At 34.9% G+C, this 20,520-nt stretch overlaps 2 protein-coding genes across 2 annotated transcripts; both read right to left on the reverse strand.

Annotated features, from left to right (window-relative positions):
• LOC111012559 (LOW protein: exocyst complex component-like protein) lies at window positions 1-8,311 on the reverse strand. The gene is made up of 7 exons (XM_022286729.2): window positions 7,872-8,311; window positions 5,450-5,544; window positions 3,161-4,202; window positions 1,929-2,450; window positions 1,042-1,230; window positions 608-744; window positions 1-476 (listed from the first exon to the last, which is right to left on the reverse strand). The coding sequence occupies exons 1-7, from the start codon at window positions 7,965-7,967 to the stop codon at window positions 236-238; spliced, it is 2,322 nt and encodes a 773-aa protein (XP_022142421.1). The 5' UTR covers window positions 7,968-8,311; the 3' UTR covers window positions 1-235.
• Window positions 8,312-9,855: 1,544 nt separating this feature from the next.
• Window positions 9,856-19,831, reverse strand: LOC111012659 (uncharacterized). Its single transcript, XM_022286888.2, has 16 exons — window positions 19,511-19,831; window positions 19,274-19,318; window positions 19,157-19,197; window positions 18,986-19,067; window positions 18,356-18,400; window positions 17,130-17,186; window positions 16,093-16,152; window positions 15,878-16,005; window positions 14,663-14,927; window positions 14,499-14,565; window positions 13,188-13,258; window positions 13,019-13,108; window positions 12,301-12,409; window positions 11,436-11,527; window positions 10,852-10,957; window positions 9,856-10,144 (listed from the first exon to the last, which is right to left on the reverse strand). The coding sequence occupies exons 1-16, from the start codon at window positions 19,634-19,636 to the stop codon at window positions 10,053-10,055; spliced, it is 1,476 nt and encodes a 491-aa protein (XP_022142580.1). The 5' UTR covers window positions 19,637-19,831; the 3' UTR covers window positions 9,856-10,052.
• Between the last annotated feature and the right edge of the window lie 689 nt (window positions 19,832-20,520).

Below are 20,520 nucleotides of genomic sequence, written 5' to 3' on the forward strand. Positions count from 1 at the left end.
TTTGAGAAAATATATCTATTGATATGGGCAAAATATGACCATTGATAAATACACCATACAAATATATTACTGGTTTATCAATCACAACATTAAACATGAACTAAACTACAATTATCACTATTACAAACCTTGTAATCTACAATCTCATAGCTCAAAATCTGGATCAGAAGGACTCTATAGGAAACGCGAAGGTTGATAATGGCTAAAAAGGCTAACCTTCTCCCTCTTTTCGAAATTAGTTCTCCGAATCGGTGAGATCGGATGGACTCTCAAGTTCTCCCATACTTGCAGAAGCGAAAGACTCGGTAGATTCTAGTGTTGAGAGAGACGAAGTAGTGTCATCTGAATCATCGTCGTCGTGTAGAATAATATGATCGTCGTCGATCTCAGAGCCATCAGAGCCCTCAGCTCCTAGTAGGAGTCTGTTGATTGCAGACTTGGCAGTTTCAACAAACCATTCATCCTCAGGGAGTGCACTGATTAGACATAGCAATTCAGTTTTTCTTATATATTGAAAAGACAGAACGACAATAGAAGAAAACACGTATGTGCATGTGGCAGTGTGCATGCAAGTGACAGCAAGAGCGAGAGTGAGAAAAAGAGAGACCTTTGTGGATCAATTCCTCTAGCAGCAAACGTCCTGATAGCACGAGCAATGATAGCAGATGCAATCTGATGGATGTGGCGAGATGGGTAACCAGCAAAACGTGCAATTTCAACAGTAAAGTGCATATCCAGAATTAACTGCCAAGAAAAAGATATTATGCTCAGCACAGCGCACATGAAGAGAAACGAACTGATGCACAGATTACCCATAAATATAATCTTCTTTTAGTTTTCACTTCTGAATTAAGTGATCATTTTTAGGCATGTGGCCACCGATTTTAAGTCCATTCAAATCCTTTTACTTTTTAACACAACTTTCAAACAACAACCTATATATCCACCAACAAATTGTTTCAGTTTGTAACCTCACGAATGATAAAATGTGTTGTTCAAGGTGGGGGGTGGGGGGGTCTTTGGAAAGGCAGAAGACTGTACCTGCTGCAACCCGATCGGCAGGAGATTAACTGAATCGTCTTCAAAGACGCCCCAAAACTCTTGTTCATCAGACAACCAGATGAGGACAGTCTCTGTTAGCCTAGCAAGCAAAATCTTTTGTATCTTCTCTTTTCCAAGCAAGACATCTCCCGCAACAATTGCCAACTGTTGCAGTTTTGCAAATAGTGCCTGCAGTTATGCCAGAAATCACGTTATTAGGAACCAAAAAAAAGGAGTTTGAATAGGCAGAAGCCTGTATGGATTAATCATATTGTTGTTAATTCGGTCCCTGGTCATCAAACTGGGATCAGAGAATAGTATTTTACCACTTGTCAAGTTGACCTTTGGCTTCTTAAAATTTTACACAATTTAATTCCAGGAAACTTGCGTGTTTATACGAATAGCTCTCAATCTTAAATTTTCTACACTACGTATCTTAACTGTAACTTTGAGGGATTATGAGTTACTGTTCAAGGAACTTTTGACAGCACAAACATAGAGAACTAAATTCAATGTGGTTTAAGCCCAAAACCCAAGTTATAGTGCAACCGCTCAGCCAAAGTTTTTTTCATGACTGTGATCAACAAGCACAGATTATATATCCTATCGACCTAAAATGATTATCATGCACAAAAGAAAGATTAATATTCAAAGTTTTGTAATCAGATAAATGCACATAAATGTAATTTTCTCAACACATTTAAATTAGTTATAGACACCGGAAATGCTTTGAGAGTTCTTACTTTATTGAATTAAAAGAGATGCAAATTCTGTTAATGTAATGAACTGAGTGGAAAATTGGCTAATAGTACAAGATGAATTTTGATGATCCTATTGAAACAATACACATTAGAACACGTGGATATTCTAACATAAGAGGATGGTACCTGAAATGGAAGTGATGGACGAGGATCAGAACCCCAATGAAGATCCTCCCCGTCCCCATTTAAATAAATCCACGCATCTAATCTTGTTTTGCCTTCTCTTGAATATATGAAACTCAAGACATATTGCCGGCAGAAGTGATCTCTAAGCTTATCAAATGATTGTTGAAGATGGCGCTTCCAATCCTTCAGTTCAACAGAACTTCCTGAATTATAGACAACAGTTTCAGTTGATTCACTCTTCTGGTCTAATTCATCCTGCCGTTTCCAGATGGTAATCACAGCATCTGGTAAGAGTTCATCCATAATGGTAAATGCTATACCCAGAATTGCTAACTGTTCTGAATCAGTTTCAACTCTAAAGGGTATGGCCTCTTTTAACTCTGTGAGATTTTCATCATCCGAGGGGCTTGGTAGTGCTTTGAGTAGAGCATCCATGTACTTATCAAATAACTGAGAAATTCTATTTAACACGTTGCCTCCAAAATGAAAAATGGCCGATGACATCAGCTGTTCCAATATATCCTATAAAAGTTGCCATGTTTCAAAATCACATTGTCAGTTAATGAATAAATCACCAATTTACCAAACAAAGTAATAAGGGAACGTCATTTCAGGTGTTTATTTCCATCTATATTTGTGTACATTTTTCAGCATGCTTGTCTGTAGTTATATGGAATGATGTTTAAATTCTTTCTGTATATGATAATATCACTCTCCTGAAAAAGCAATGGAAAATTTATTGACCAAGTAATGATGCTGTGTATAATTCAGCTATTCTATAAGCATCTCTATGTAAGCATCATCACAAGGGCAGAAATTGGAAATAAATGCAGGCAAATACAAAATGAGAGATTCAAGAAGGCATAAATGCAAAGAGTAACTATGGGGATCCCGGTAACTTGCCATGTTTATGTTGGTGATGCATAAAATCATTTATTCAAATTTTAGGAACAACTAACAGTGGCTGGCCATGGGCCAAGCTATAAAGCCAAATGCCTTGAGGTCATAATTCAAACTACCTATGATATTAAAATTTGATAAGTTTTTCAACACTAAATGTTGTATACTAATCGAGGGGTGCATAATTAAGCCCAACACCCAAAACCATTTTTAAAAATAAATAATAGCAATATATGTATGCCAGAAAATCAAATAGAACAAGAGCAGAATTTTTTATAAGAAATATTGGAATACAAAAAACCAAATTAGGATGAAAAAAATGACCAACTTACATCAACAATGTGCATGAACTTCATCCCACTAACCACAAGCAGACTATCTGAGGATGTCACAAATGTAGACAATGACGATGCAAAGCGAGATGAGAAAACAAAGTTTTCATCAGGTTCAGCCAAGTCAAGAATGGCTCTTCTAGCTCTTCGAAAGTTCAACTCTAAAACTTCTTCCATAAAAGACCGCAAAAGCACCAAAAGTAATTTTGACAGTTTCAAGCCTTGTGTTTCCAACAATGAACAGTATTTAAGACTAGCATGTATGCATATGCTAGCTGCACGCAGAGCAGACACTGTCTCAGAAGATGGTGCATTGTCTTTCACCAATCGTACAAAAAATTCAATTTCCCATTCAGCCCATTGAACAACTCTATTTGTGTAAATAGGATCATCACCAAATATTGAAGCAGATTCTTTTGTTGCCAGTGAAATTGCTGAAAACACAAGCTTACTCAAAGTAGCTGAAAATGTCTTCGGACAAGCAGCACACGAAGGAAGAAAAGCTGAGGTGCTCCTTTGAAGGCGAGATCCAAATGACTTAAGCAGTAATTGATGAGCCAAAGAACCTTTACCAAGTCTTAATAAACCAGATAAGGCCTTTTTAAGCTCAAGAAGATTTACAGAAGGTTGTTCGGCAATTTCAATCAATTGTTCCTCAAGCATTGTTTTTCGTTTCAAGAATGCAGATTTGAACGAGGACAATTCAGTTGAAATCTCCCCAGTTGCTTTGAGCTCTGGAGAATTTCTCTCTTCTGCATCTAAAGCTTCCAGTGCTTCTTCAGCTTTATGCTCGGTTAAAAGGGTATCAACATTCTCAAGAAATATCATATTGTGACCATCTTCCACTTTTGACAAGGAATCTTGAAAGTCATTAATTTTTGCACCATCCTCGACTTCATCAGTGCCATCATTAGATTGGTTCCACTGTTCTAACTCATGGCATACACCACTCATTAGATCTTGCACTAGAATCCTTTGGGATGAAATATGTTTTTGCAGCTCAACTAACTCATGCTCCATCTCCACAGCCTCTTCAGATATCCTGAATAACACCCAAAATTAAGCCTTACACTCATGAATCTACAAGAAAAAGGACTGAAACTCAACTAACATGCACCCTGAACTAAATATGAATAACGACGAGAACATCAGTAGAAAAGAGGGACAGCCTTGAGGAAGACAAGGGATAATCTTCGTTTGGAAGGAGGAGAGGAAACTTGCTAGAAACCAGCTTAACGGATATCAATACCAGAATAACCGAAAGTGGTATACAAGTGCGAGATCAAATAACTTCCAGAGAGGGATGAGAATTTAAAATTATGCCATAGGTTAGTGGCCACCGGGAGAAACAAAACCCCTATTTTTTAACTTCATCTGAGGCAGTGAGAAGTTTGGTTAAAGAAGTGGGTACGGAAGCTGTTTGAGCTCTTCAAGAAGTTCTACAAGAAGAATAGATCTTCTTGAACCAGAACGGTTAGATTGACACCAAATAATGCGGAAGAAGCCAGTTGATTGGAAGTGGAACCTTTGAGACAACAGAATGTCCTTTTTTCCTTTGATGAGAAGAGACCAAGGAGGTTTTTTTTTTTTAAATAAACACGTATAATTTTTTTTCTTAATACACAGGTGGGGTGGGAAGATCGAACTCGTGACCTCTTGGTCAAAGACAGGTGCCAATTACCGTTAAGCTAAGCTCATGTTGGCGAGACTAAGAAGGTTTATTAAGCGATCAAAAATCTGATCACTAGCAAATTACCTGGGCCGGATGGTTATACCTTGAATTCTTTTAAAAAAATGTTGGAACATCAATAAACCCAATACTATGACGGTGTTTTTAGGATTTTTTGATATTGTTGTAATCAACGCTGGTTTTCCAGTGAACTGAAACCTGAAAATTCAAATTTTCCCTGTTTCTTCATATGCTCACTAGCAAATTTCCTAGGCTGGATGGTTATACCTTGAATTTCTTTTGAAAAATGTTAGAACATCATAAACCCAGTACTATGATGGTGTTTTTAGGTTTTTTTGGGAGTGTTGTAATCAACGCTTGTTTTCCAATAAACTGAAACCTTAAAATTTCAATTTTCCCTTGTTTCTACATATGCTTTCCTTTCTCTGGCCACAAGCATGAAAACATAGTTACTTAAAAACTGTGAAGTACGCATGCGACATTGACAAATTTTTAGTAGATGGCAGGCCAGAACCATATTATAATGCCAAAAAGGCAGTTTATTACTTCAAAGAACCCACTCTATTATTTGTACATTTGCTAAGTGGTCAGTTTGTTACCTTAAAAAAGCCAAATACTTAGTCTGCATATTGCCACATAAGTTCTCCACAGCATCCTTTAAATCCATGAGCTCACAGCACAGCCTTCTAATCCCCTATACAAACAACCATTTTTCTTATATCAAATCCAGTACAAACTAAAGAACCAAAAAAATGAAAATTAAGTTTAAAATGCAGAAATACACAATTCAACAAGTGTTTAGTGATATAGTTGCTTTTTTTAATGAGAAACTTAGAGAAAAGAAAGAATATACAAGAGCATACGAAAACCCAGCCTGACAAAAGGAAGCCGACCTAGAAAAAATGGGCTTCGATCAAAAAGAATTAATGCTTAACGGATAATTACAAAAACCTTAGAAACAGAGCCCACGGGGAAGTATTAAATCTATTAAGCTCCCAAACTTACTTCTTGGATCTCTCAACCCTCCTAAAGATTCTATTATTTCTCTCAAGGCAAATTTTCCACAAAATACCAAAGAAACAAGTCTACCACAGAAACCTTTCATTATCTGAAAGGGAGGGAACAACAAAACTTCCTCCGTCAGTGCCCGAGTGCCCGAAAATCCCCGTTATGAGCCCAAGATACCCCAAACGACTTAAAGAAATGACCACAAATATCCTACACAAACTGACATCTCCACAGAATGTGGTCAAGATCTTTCGAGGCACTTCTGCAAAGCACACATCACTGCAGCCTCAACAAGAAGGAATAATGCCTTTGAATACGATCCAAGATGTTTGAATTTTCCATGTAAGACCTGCCACCCAAAAAAATTTATCTCTTTTTGGAATTTTAACCTTCCAAAGTAAGGCTAACAACGGGCAGGGGAGGAAGAACTCTACAGGAGAAAGAAAGAGCAACAGAAAAACCATTTGAACAGGTTAGGGGACCAAACCCAAGAATCCTTTCTCCCCCGACAAAAAGGAACGTCCCTTTGCAGCAAAAGTAAGGCAGAAACCTCCAAAGTCTCCTTGTCCATCAAAGGGCAACTGAGACTCAAAGAAATAGAAGGATTGTGCATCATGCTTTTTTTACATTTAAACATCGGATGGTAGCAAGGCTTTCCCTTTTATTGGACAATTGGAGAATGCAGTTATTTATTGCAGATTGGTTGGCTGCTTCCTAAACTTCTTTTGCTTTTCTTTCAAAATTTGATGAATACTGACGATGTGTGGAATAACCAAAACAGCAGTTGGCGGCTGGAGCCCTTAATTTAGAATACCATTTTTGGACAGTGAATTGGAGGATTGGGAGAAGCTTAAAAGAGACTTCTTGCCAGCAGAAAGCTTTGTTTGAAGAAGACCAAAGTCTTTGAAAGCTTGATAGCTGAGGTGTTTTAAGAAGAAATCTCTCTTTTCTTGCTTCGCTCAAGGTGACCTGATCCTTCATACTCATTTAGTATTTAGAGTCTCAAGGTTCCAAAGGAGTGCAAAATCTTCCTATGGTATCTAACTTTGGGTGGCAATTGGCATCAATACAAACGACAAAATTCAAAACCAAAACTCAAATTGGTGCTCCCCATGTAAGAATAGCCAGGCAGATGCTCAGCATATTGCCAATTCTTTCTCCTTCGTGAAGGTCTTATTATCAAAGCTTTTAGAAATCTTCAACATCTCGTGGGTATTCTCAAGATACTTTGAGAATTTGGTGGCTTAAGGTTTATCCAGTCGGAATTCAGTACGCTTATGAAGATTTTGTGCGCACTTGCTTTCTATGCTCTCTTTTGGTACACATACTTTTAGAACGCAACTAAAGAATCTTCCAGGATGAAAGGAATACTGAAGAGTAAATATGGGATGTCATTGTTTATCACACGTACAAGTTTCTAAGGGCCTACCAAGTACAAGTTTCTTAGGAACACAAGCAAGATGAGTATGCACAACATTCATGCATTTTCTAGAGGGGAGTGTTAAAGTTCAGGTTAGTTCTGCTCCAATCCCAGAGGACGGAATTAGAATTAACACTACAGTTTTTACCCTTTTATTTTTGTGTGTGTATATTATACTCTTCACGTACATTTCTACACAATTTTTACAGCTAATTTTCCCCCGTGCTAGCTGTAAAGTAATAGTTCACTTTTCACTCTAGTTGAAATTTATCTACCAGAGATTCTCTGTACAAACAGATCAAAAAAGGGAGAGAGGATTTTCCAATTCCTTCACAATATCAATGATGAATTCATAACAGATAGATTAAAATCAGTATTGTAATCAAGTGGACAAACCAAATCATAATAATGTCGATAAATATCAGAAATTGGATGGAAACGGGAGCTAGAATAAAAACGAACAATGACCCAAAAGCTTGAATCTGCAGTAATTAAAAAAAAACAATAATAACAAAACTTCCTTTCCCTGCATTGTACCAGTAAGCAAGCAGAAAAACGGCAAGGGAGCGGAAGGAAGAAGGAAAATATCAAACCTGCTCAGTGTGGGATTGGTAGAGAGAATCAACCTTGGACTGCGGAATGATGCTCTCAATAGACGGGAAATCATCTTCCTCTTCGCTACTCTCCATTCTCTGAAATTAAAATCCTCTTCAAAACCCTCCCCAGGTGAAATTAGAAGCCGAAATGCTGGAAAAACGCCAAATCTCCAGAGGCGAAGCCGAGCAATGAATGTCTGCCCGCAATGGCTTCTGCTAACAGCTCCCGGACTGTGCGAACCGATTTTCCGATCAAATATTTGAAATTGATCAAAGGGTTCAGAGAAGAAGTTGAAGATTCTCTTCGAGTTGCACTTTTTTGCTCACACCTTCGTAATTGATTTGGTTTAGCCTCGGGAATCTCGAAGTTCGATGGAGGATCTTTCCACTGTACTGTATGAGTGTCCGAGCAAAAGCTCCCCTCCTGAGGAAGAAATAAAATGGCATTTTTTATTTGTTAAAATTACAAATTGTTTTTATTTATTTTCAACTATTGTATTAAACTCCAATGGGTTAAGGTATATTATTCTCAACTGAAATTGAACTTTAAAACAAAGTTATTAATATTACTGATATAATACAATCCAGCCAAACTCAGTGATAATTGACATATACTTCCAATCAAGAGGTTGTGAGTTTGAATTCTCTCTCCAATTTGTTATACCAAAAAAAAAACATAATTAAATAAGTAAGATATCAATTATATTGTTTGGGATTGAAGGTTCGGCCTTTCATTCTTATATGTTTTGTTCTAAAAAAGTAGCATTGGTGTATCATCGCTAAGCTATATTCGTTTTTTAAAAATATGAAGGGTGAGGATTTGAATTAGGCTCAATTTGACATTTATAAAATATGTTTTCTTCTTCCTTGAAAAATTTAATTAAACTATTAAATCGATAGAATTTTGAAAATATGAAAGTCTTTTTTTTCTTTTTGTCAAAATATTATATATTAACTTTTAAGAACCAGAAAAAGAAAAGTTCAAAAAACTATATTTTGACCCATTATACATGATTTTACTTCGTTAAAGAGATAGAAATTACCATTAAGCTAAGCTCGTGTTAGCAATACATCATTGAGTTGAATTTATAGTAGAAATAACATCATATGTGATTAGACCCCTCTTTAATTAAACAAAGACGACTTGACCAACATGTGCATTTAGCTCCGCAGTTATTAGCATAACTCGAAGGTTCAACTTTCTTCCAATTTATTGTACTTAAAAAGAAAAAAAAATTTGAAAAAGAGCGTGTACTTACCTTAAATCAAATCCAAATAATTTTCAATTATTTTTACTTCCTCAAATCTAGACTTTAAGGGTCGTTAAACTCAAAAAAATATATATACATAGAAAGAGAGAGAGTGACATGTCATTGCATTTTATCAAAATATTCCAGCTTTTGGAATCTTTTCCTTTTCACTTTTGTTTAAAGGCAAATTAACAATATAATTAGATGAAAATTGTATGATCCCATTGTTTGGTATTGGTACATATTTTTCCATAGAATCATAATTTTAAAGGAAAAACAAAAATCATTTCCAAATTCCTCCCAAATGACCATCTCAAGAATAAATCATCCAAACAAATATAACTATTCAAATATTTTCAAATAGTTTTGAATAACCGATCTAAATATATGTTTTAATCTCTGATGTTTAATTATTTTTAAAAATTTAATATTGAGAAATATTAAAATTGATAAATAATAAACTTGAGAAAAGTTTCTTATTCTTATTCCAAATTTCTTAGAAATGAGTAGAAGTTAATTTTTATTCTCTTGATGACATTTTTCCTCTAAATTTTCACAAAATTATTAAGTTTTATGCCATGTAAGTTAATCTCGGCCAATTTTAACATACATCATCAAAAATAAAGAACTAAATTTTTAAAAAAATTAAAACATGAGAAACTAAATTGAACCTTTTTAAACCATAAGAACTAAATTAAAAAAAAACCGATTAATAGCTGAAAAGCAATGCATAATCAATCCAAGGGGAGCCTTCATTAGTTTCATGTGAACATGGCTTGAATTGCAGATAGACTCCAATAAGAAATAAATATAAGTTACAACAATGGAACCAAAATCAATACCTGTAAGTTTATAAAGTTAAAACCTATGACCTTGGCGTAAGGAAATGAAGCTTTCTATGTCCTGGGATCTAGCACCGTTTTTTGATTTATGACTCGTAAGCAGCATCGGCTGCAGAGGTGTCCATGTCGTTCAAACCAAGTTCCTCGTTCTGTTCCCAGGATCGCTCATACTCCTCATCTAGGAACACCACCAAAAAATTTTATTAAAGAAACTAGCTTTCATTTAGATAAAAAGGAAAGAATATACAAGGAGCATAGCTCGACAAAAGAAGGGACATCAATCCAAAAAATAACAATTGAAAATTACAAAAGCCCTTCGAAACCGACACCCACATGCAAGTATTATCAAAACAAATATCTTTTGTAAATATCCACGTGACGAAAACTAAATCAAATAAAAAAAATTCTCTTATGTAAAAATTTTGTCGTTATCTCCTACTCATATTTTCACTCCTACCTTACCTACACACTTTTACAAAAAGCTTTTTTTTCTTTTTTTTGATAACCAGGAGTCGGAGTTTTGTTCCCCATAACCGGGGCACCTACGCCCTCCCCAAGGCCCGGACCCAGAAGACGTCAAAGAATTTTGATATTAAGCTCGCTTGAAAGGTTTGAACTTGAGACCTCTAAACTCGTAGACCCAGAGACCCCAAGCCTTCGCCCTCTTGTGACTAAAAAAGTTGTAACATGTAGCAAATTGAGACTATGCTGAGCTGAGCGCCCATAAGTAGCAAAGAGCATTAAAAACAGCCCAACAAAAAGAACCAACAAGTTCATTCTCAAATAAGTTGATACTCGGAAAATATTAAAATTAATATTTCCTGTTATTCTGAATAAAAAGATTAAGATAAACAACTAATTTACAGGCAGGGAAAAGCCACTCACGTGTTAACTGATGGTCATCTTTCATATCATCAGTCACTGGTGCAATAAACGAGTTTGCTAATGCATCGTCAAGGATTAGAGTCCAAGGTTCTTCCAAACTCAAGAGCTGCAATAAGAGAAATTAGCAGAAAAAAGACCCGGAAGATTGTCAAAGTAATAGTAAATATTCCCAATAAATGGAAGATAGTACAGCTTAGTAGTAAAATATGTTAAAATAAACACTCTAGAGAAGATTTTGACTCAAATTATTTATATAGAACTAATCTGTTTGTAGAAACATTTTCATTCGAAGTATGTTTCCCCCCAATGACCTATGTGCTTGCCAGCCCAAAGGTTTAAAATTACCTGTATGTAGGAGTTTATAGAACACTTTTTTCATTTTTCTTTTTATTTTTAACATAAAAAACACACATCCCACTAATTTCTTACTACCTACCAGTAAAGATTTCATCCACAACTCAACTAGAAAGAAAATTAAGAAGTTGCATATCCAATCCAATGCTATGGTTGTTTTCAAACATAATATTGGATTGGCGATCTCCCTCAGTGGCTTTCAATGAAATATTCTGAACGATGCAAATTACCTTGGTTAGTCTTGTTTTGAAGTCCAGCCATTTGTTTTTTTTATTTTCATCTAGACTGTCTCCGAAGGTAAATCCATGTACTCTCTCTAGACCTGCATTGATAATGATCCATAATGAGATTCAGTTGTGAGTCCAGATTTGATTTCGAAGGGTCAACATAATAATATAAATTTAGGTCCTGTTTCAAGGATCTAATCTAACTGAAAACTTTATCTAATCACATATTCACATGTATACTATAATGGACACAAATAAAATTTAAGTGAAAAGCTTCCAGAAACTATAAGAATCAATTTTCTAAATGGTTTTCCAATCTCTCCTAGTCATACCCATTTCATTCCTTCTGCTTGCGCCTTTCCCCTAGCTAAAATGTTGTGTTTATTGCCCCTTTCTAAGTTTCTCCTCCATTTTTTCTACTAATTTCTCCATCATATACCTGTTTCCTTAAATTCTCTCTTTCTTCTCTAATTACATTATCAAGTTGTCAACTTCGTTTCACCAGGTCGGTCCTTTCTGACTATCCTTGGTTTTCTTCATCTACTTCCAATGGTTTTTACTTTTTAATTTGGGGTGCACATAGTCGCAAAAGTGCCCACCCAAGCTTAAGCGAAAAGTGGGGAAAATAAAGGCTTTCTTTATTCTAAAAGTGCACAATAGAACAATAGAAGTAAACATTTCATATCAAAAAAATTATAGTAACAAAAATAATGAGAGAGAAAATTAAAGAAAAGAGGGCTTTTTTAAGAGTTTATTAGACATATAGAGGCCGTTGTGTTCACCATTTAAGACTCTATAGCTGACATTCAGAGGCAGTACATGTGAAATGATGCAAATGCATACAGTGCAGAAGATTAAATATACTCACTTTCACTTATTTTTGTGATTAAACCTTCAACGGTTGTAACAAGTCCCCCAAGAGTGCCACTAGCCAGCTCCAAGTCGAGATCTGGGACTTTTACACTAGCAGTATCTGACTGGCAAACAACACTACTCTATCAGACTGTATGTTCCAAATTACATGATACAAGCACATTAGTTACTTCACAGTCTCTTGCCCAGAACTCAGCCCTATTAGATTTACCTTTCTTTGTTTTTGAGGAAACAAAACTTCATTAATATAATATACAAAAACGGAAGGAAACCTCCATCAAGGCTAATGGAGCTTAAAGAAAAGCCCCCGATTAGCACATATATCATATAATATAAAGAGTTAGTACAAACCACATTGCTAAGCCTACACCGTGAGGCAGCTGTAAAATGATATGGTTAAAAAGCTAAAGAAACAAATTTCCATCAAAAAGAAAAAAAGAAAAAAAAAAAAAAACTTTTCGTTGACACTTCAAAAGTTACTAACAACCAAACTCCTGAAAGAGCAACAAGGCAACAACCCCAAAATTAAACTGTACACATTACGTTACCATCTTCAAAACACAAGATGGCACACATGCTATGGATACAACAAGGTAGCCCCCCATATTAAAAGAAACAATGCTGACTATCACCCTACTTTACAGAAAAGCATTCCAACCAAAAATAATTTCATGAACAGTTGAAAATTGTGATGATCATTCATCATGACAAACCTTTATCACATCTCGACTGAGATCTCTAACATCCTTCACATGAAGAGTAGTTATCTTTCCTTTTTCAGGTATTCGCCCACCTGGCTTCAACTGCATAACAAGACTACAATTATCATCAAAACTCAAACAAGCAAGTGAAAAGGTACAATATAGGCAAAGTATGACATACCTCAGAACTACGGTAACCACAAGCATCACAAGTAGATGCCATGACAATCACTTCTTGGAAGTAAGGAATTTCTGTGTTTTGTTAAGTTTAAACTTCTAATGTATTTCTGTAGGAGATCCCACATTAAAATAAATAAAGCCCATATAAAAAGTTGGAACAGACCAGAAGATTCCCCCTAGTTAAGATTTAATGCTCTTTAACAGATTTACAGGCAGTAGATCGATCATTCCAAACATAGTAAAAGAAATAGGAGAAAATAATAATGAAAATAATCCAATTCTTTCAATCATTAAGGCGATCAATAGCATTTGGAACCAAGAGAACAAGCTCCAGACCACTGGTCTGAATTGATTAAAAAAATCCACAATTTATGGATTGTACCGCCTCATATTCTCCAATAAGTGCACCTTTGCTTTCAGATTTCCACCTGCCTTGAATTCATTTATCAAAATTTTTTTAAATGGCTTCATTGATGAATCTGAACTACAAATAATACATGTGCACTTTCAGGCTGGCTCTCCATTACACGTGAGAATAGATTGTCTTTGTCTGCCCCCTCGCAATGTATCATAAAATCTAACTTAAACCACTTTGGGCGGCTGACAATTTTCCAACAAAGATAATAATTAATTACCTCAATATAATACTTGAGCGTGCCCTTACCAGTACCATTGAGATACTATCACAGATACATGAGAGGATAATAGTTTGGAATCAAAGTTTTCAACTCTAGGATACTATACTATATGTATCCAAACTAAAATGATATACATGCTTCATCTAATATTTGGTGAGATCAATAGACTAGGACTCCAGATTTCTTTGAAGCAAATTAAAATTTAAAATAAAAAACAAATACGTATAAAGATTCGAAGATCATATTCACAAAAAATCATCAAAAGAGTTGCAAACAGTTAAATGTAGATATAATCATGAAACTAAAAGTTCATACATAGAGACTTAATTGATCCTTAACTCCAAATAAGGATGACAGTAATGCTACTAGGATAGTAATAGAAATATTATTAAGATATTAAGGGTATCTTAGTAATTAGCTAAAAGATTTATTAGCAGGGACTTGTTATAAATATAGTGGAGGAGGAAAGGATGGAGGAGGGCAATTCTTTAGTGTGGTTTAGGCTTGAGTAAAAATACTCAAAAGGAGGGTCTAAGTACCTTAAATTACTGAGTTATTGTAGTTCTTCTATCTTTTACATTTCAATATATATTTCAGCATTTGGTTCCTATCAATAGATTGACGAATTAGTTTAGCTCCACCAAGTGACCAAAGTTCAAGAATGACAAGGATACTGGTTACAAACATTCGAGTCTCACACATCGTCGCACAAGCTCCACATGTTGTTGGAAAAGTCATCACCTATCAAATAAAATCAAACATAAAGCATTAATAGTGAGTATCATTTCAAAAGATAGCAAAGAGAAAGCAAAAACAGAAACTTAGGAAATTTGATTACTTCTTCTGGTGCAGTATAACGAAACAAGGCATCAGCAATCTCTGCACTGTTACTCTGAGCTATTGCTCGATGGCCAGCCACTGCTCCTACGGATCCATGTGCCTCTCCTCTAGCTTGATTAGAATTAGCAACACCACTTGTTGATGTTCCACCCTCGGGTTCTTCTGATTGTGATGATTCAACATAATAACCTAGTGAAGCTTGTTGTTCTGGAGTCCGCTCATAGAATTTGATACTTAATGATGGATCCTTGGCTGGTGCAAATCTAAAAGTAAACATCCTCACATCCATAAGATATCCATTCTAAAATGCTTTCCAATACAGATATATAAAGTCTCTAATATATTAAAAAGAAGGAATATCCAATTATTATTTTTTATCCTTTTGTCTGTTTTCAAATTGAAAGAAATTAATTATATATTTTATTGGATGGGTTCCAAGTACCAATTAACTATACATGGTGCATTTCATTGGTTCAGTACTAAGATTGGTTAAATTATTACTTTTTTCTGAACATGATGCATCACATTGATTTCTTATTATTAAAATTATTTAAGCTGTTATTTTTTATGAGTGTTGAACGCTATGAATAAATTTTAAATGAAAGAATATAAAAGATATTTTAGTAGTAACTAGTAGCATTTTAATCACGGACATTGATCCTAGTAGATTAAAGAATAAAGGCCATCCCAATATATAAGCTAGTAACCTAAAAAGAATTTTTTGGGAATTAGCAGATTTATTGAGACAAAAACCAATATTCTTTATTTTGATAAACTAAAAACATTTGTTATCTGATAATACCATTTGCAATCTTATTTATACAACAAGCTAATAAATTAGTAGTCACATGGATGAAGATTACTAAAAAGATTCAATTCTTAATCAATATACATTTGAGGCTTTGATAGTTTTTATTTGATAGGAACTATTGTTTAGTTAAATATTAAATAATTACAATAAGGAATTCAATTGACTCAATAGTCGGTACATATAGAACTTACCATAAACTTATAACATATATTAATTTTCCTTTATATAACTTTAGTAATTGAATTGATGAAATTCGTTTAAAATCTATTTTTAAACAAGGTGAAGCAAATTAAAAATATAATGTGTGATGCAAAAGACTAACGTAATAGTAGAAGACTGAATGTCACAACCCAAAATACTCGACCTTAAATCAGAAAATTATTGCTTAAGTTCATCTCTTACGGGTTCTCGATGAAGCTGTTTCCAGCTGGATCATCCAATATGAAGGAGAAGGATGAGTCTCCTACAGCACAAGCTTTCAGCTTCAGGAGAAACTGATCTATTGCTTCAGCAGTCTGAGGATCCACCTTCTACAAAACCCAGAAGATCTCCATAAATATAAAGGTGCCCATACGTACAACAATTTACAATCGGAGGATAAATGCATGATTACATACCCTACGTTCCTCTTGAAGGGCTTCCAATCCATCCACAGCTCGTACCAATATACCTTCCACCTAAAATAATCATCACGTAAAAAGGATGGTTAAAAATTCTATAATATACCTTTTCCTGTCTTGAAGAAAGGGACACCGAAGAACATTGTAAACTAATCGATGATTATGGAAGAAGAAACTCCGTAGTTCCATTCACTAGAGCCCCATATAAGCATGCATAGGAGCCTTAACTAATAGAGTGTATTATATGATAAAAGACAAAGGACTAAAATGTTGAAACAAACATCAATATATATGTTGTAGCAAACATGTCATAACTGACTGAAAAATATCATGGACTGAAACATGAGAAGGCACAACTAAAAATCAACAAAAGAATATTAGCACATCAGCAAGATACACAACCTAAAATTGGTGTTCTGAAGTAATTAATCGTGCATATAAATCAATTGATTGGACGAAGTCTTCAAAATACAGTCCAGAATGAAACAAAGAAAAGAAGCCATCCTTTACAGTGTTGGGGCAAATGGTAGAGGTAGAACAAATACAAAAGAAGAAGGGGGGATTATGGATTGCAGTCTGGGAGAAGCCCGTATGAGCAAAGCAATCTCAAACCTCATAAAAAAATTCTCAATCCCTTGAAAAACTCTACAAACTTCTCTTCTCCCCAACCAACAATCTATAAGACTGCTTCCGCTGTATTAAGCCTACATCAATTCTTGAAAAGATGACCCAGAAAACTACACTAACTAAAATTGTAATAGACAGAAGAAGTGCAGACAAGCACAAAATAGTAGACTGAACAATTACATAGACTCGTACAAATAACTACACAAACTTATTATAATTATAACAGACGAAAATGCCCATGTAAAAGAGACCCAAGAGTTGTTTAAAAGTTGTCTATCGAAAAATGCCTCGAGGAAACAACAGAGATAGTATTGAACAAATGCATACACAAAAATACATAACAAGCCAGAGATCAGAGCAAATATTAGAACAGATAAACAAAATGGAGTAGGACTTATAGGAGTTACTGTTGAAAGAGTTCCACGTTGAGCCTCTGCAGGAATCTCGAAATCCAGTTCAGGTATCTGCTCATGGAAATATACAAGTATGGTCATATAGCAACAGAATCTCATACTAAAAGTTCAAGAGAGTGTCTATTCTAGCCAGAGCAATCTACTGTGCTGTGCAATGCATCTTTTATCCCAACCCATGAATTCCCCAAACATCTTTACATCTTCACCTAAAATGTGAAACAAGATATTTATTATTTACTCAATTATACATTGAATCCCTTTACCTCCAAGCTACAAATTTGACTAGCTTAGAAGAATCCAAATATGAATAAGGCCCTTATCTCTTAGTTCTAGGAGGGGGTTTTCTCTACCCTGCCCTTAGGCTGTTTCGACTTTCCTTTTGCTTATATACTACATTTCCGTTTCTAATAAGAAAAAAAAAGGGAAGAAGAAGAAGAAGAAAACTGTCTAGTGTTCACATATAACAGCTAAATAAAAATAAAAATAATAATAATAATAACGATAAAATAAAAGGCCTCGTTCAAGAGCCAGATGGATTTGCCAATTTTTTTTTTTATAATAAACCAAGCTTTCATCGATAAAATATGAAAGAGAACAAAGACCACAGGGGCATAAAGAAAAGACAGCCCAAAGACGGGCATACAAAAAGAAAGCTTGCAAACGTGATTTTTCAATTTCTATACCTACCTTCCATGCAAAGGAGATCCAGGAGCTGTTTAAAAGTTTCATTTTAAAAATTGCTATATTTATTTTTTCTATTTAAAAAAAAAGCAAGCTAATAGAAAAATTGGTGGTTTTCTGAAAATAATTTCCAGAACAGAAACACCATAAACATGACAGATTGCCATTCCATAAGTTTTCATTGTTAATGTTTTCTAGAGTAATTTTCCATATACAATCATTAACCTTCTTTAAAATATAAATTAATTATAAAATATTGCACTTGCAATCTAGTATAAATCAAAAAATGGAAACGTTAGAATAAAAGTATCTTTGTGAAAAGCTTCTTATATTAACAGACACGAGAAATTAGTTTAAAAATTACTCCATAAATTAGTAACAAAAATTGAAAAAAAAAGGTCCAAACAATGCTGAATTTTCTTTATGTCATCTACTCATGGTATGGGCTCAGAGCAGGCAGAGTTAGACGGCTTAAATAAAAAAGGAGGTCAACACTAACTCGTTGTAACATCATGTGTACGTGTAACTGAATGTAGTACCTTAATAATGGCAGATTCAGATTTCACCACTTGTCGATTAAGCATCTGCATAAATATTTACCGACTTAGATATCTGATTACACTCAAAACAACAGGCAAGATAGAACATGGAACAAAATATCCAGAATTACAAAGCTAGGATTCCTATGATGAGTAGGCATTCGGTGACCAATTGTTTAAGGTTGAGAAAAAGGTATTTAAGGGCTGAAACTATTGCCGCAACGTTGAAACCAGAAAGAGCAGTTTTCATTGACGTGATGCTCCAATAGAACAAGGATTCATTTATAAACAAAAAATGACAAAAGATTGTGGGTAACCATTGGAAGAGCATACCAATTTTTATCAGTCAAATGATCGGCATTCATCTTATAATTCATGCAACTAAACACAATACAGCAGGAAGTTGAGAAGGCAATCTTTGAGGTCAAGAAGATATCTCTTTGAAAATAGTCTTATCAACCAAAATAATAACTTTAAGAAATCATTGAGGAGACAAACAGATGATCAACATATAATTAACGTTAACCCTTAAAACAGTGGTTTGAAGCTTCTTCTGATCCTCCTAAGGGAAACATAATAAAGTGAAAAGAAAACCTCTTCCACAACATAACTTAATTCAATGAAAATAACCTTTTGGTCGCCAGCAGGAACCACCAAACAGTAGCAACACCCCCGTGGCTGGATCTCACCGGCAAACTGAACTTCATTGTTCCTGAAAAAAATTCAAGTCACTTAAAAATCAATTAACATACGGAACCATCATGCTCTACTCACAACGAGAATTTCACAAGTAACATTTACCTCTCACCACAGTGTGGACATTCAAAAGCTGACAGCAAGATCTACAGTCAAATTTATATCTTAATAGGGCTTGAAATGTGATCAATCCACAACTAGAAACACGTAAAATTAAAGTACCTTTCTGAAGTGCGGAATTAAAGTCAGCAAAAATCTCGTTATCCCCTGAAAATGTAATGCAGACAACTTGACGAGTTATAAACAAACACGGTAACCAAAACACCACCCAAATGACACTAAAAACCACAAAATATCGTCAGCTTTAAGGTAATGAACAAGAGGGGTCCAATTTGAAATCAGACTTCTAATTAAGGGAGATAATTGCGATAAATTGAAGGGCAGGAATAAAACGAATACGTTTTCTTCACAGCGCATGCAGAGGCTTTCTACTTCGTAGCTGGGAACATCGGCGTCGTCGTTTGCAACTACTGCTTCGACAACCGACTGCACATCCAATACTGGCTCCGAGTCCTTTGCTGCCATTGCTCTCGCCCGTAGGAATTCGTTTGTTCACTCCTCGGTGGCCGGAGGGTTACTTCCGTTTCTCTGAGTTTGACGACCGGCGGCGGTTCTCACTCTTCAAGGTGGCGCTAAAGATGGAGATTTTGAGAAGTGGCTCGAAAGTTCCAAACTTCCTACGATTCTCCCTCTTCAAACTCTCTTTTGCTTCCTTTTTTTTTCTTTTATTTTTTTCGTTATTCGTGTTATTTACATAAAAGCCCTAAAATTTATTCAATTAATTAAACTAAAACATCTGTCCACCGAAGTTTAGTAATAATTGATATAGATGCATATTTTTCAGTGAGTTTGATCCCACTCCATGTATTATACTAAAAAAAATTAAACTAAAGAGTTTGAATTTTCAATACATATAATTTATATAAAATAAATTAAATTAAATTTTTTTCTTGTGCTGCTACCATAAATGTATTTTACGTCACTTATAAAAATAGATTTACAATACATGAATACTAGTCGCCTCCGCCGAAAGATGCTTAGCCAGAAACGACGAAGGGGGAAGATTGCGAGCTCCGCAACAAAAGTGGAAGCGAACCCCGACTACCACTATAGGGACCACTCGAGTTCTTGAGACCAATGAGGGGCATAGGATAATATCTCAATAAATAGTAATAGATTTGATTGTCCTTTGATATAAAAAGTCGTATAGTCTATGGCAAATATTAAATTATGACTTCTTCTGTGTTTGTAATTGTGGAGAACAATCATTAATAACACAATCTCGATCATATTTTACATTCAGGTACGTGTCTTAATTTGTCATCAATCATGCAAGCGAAGAAAGTGTGTCTTATACCATTAATGAAAATATATCGCAATATATAAATTAAGATAAAATCTCAATAAAT

This window comes from Momordica charantia (genome assembly GCF_013281855.1).
Source record: "Momordica charantia cultivar OHB3-1 chromosome 3 unlocalized genomic scaffold, Mcharantia_2.0 BLBB01000003.1, whole genome shotgun sequence".
NCBI lineage: Eukaryota > Viridiplantae > Streptophyta > Magnoliopsida > Cucurbitales > Cucurbitaceae > Momordica > Momordica charantia.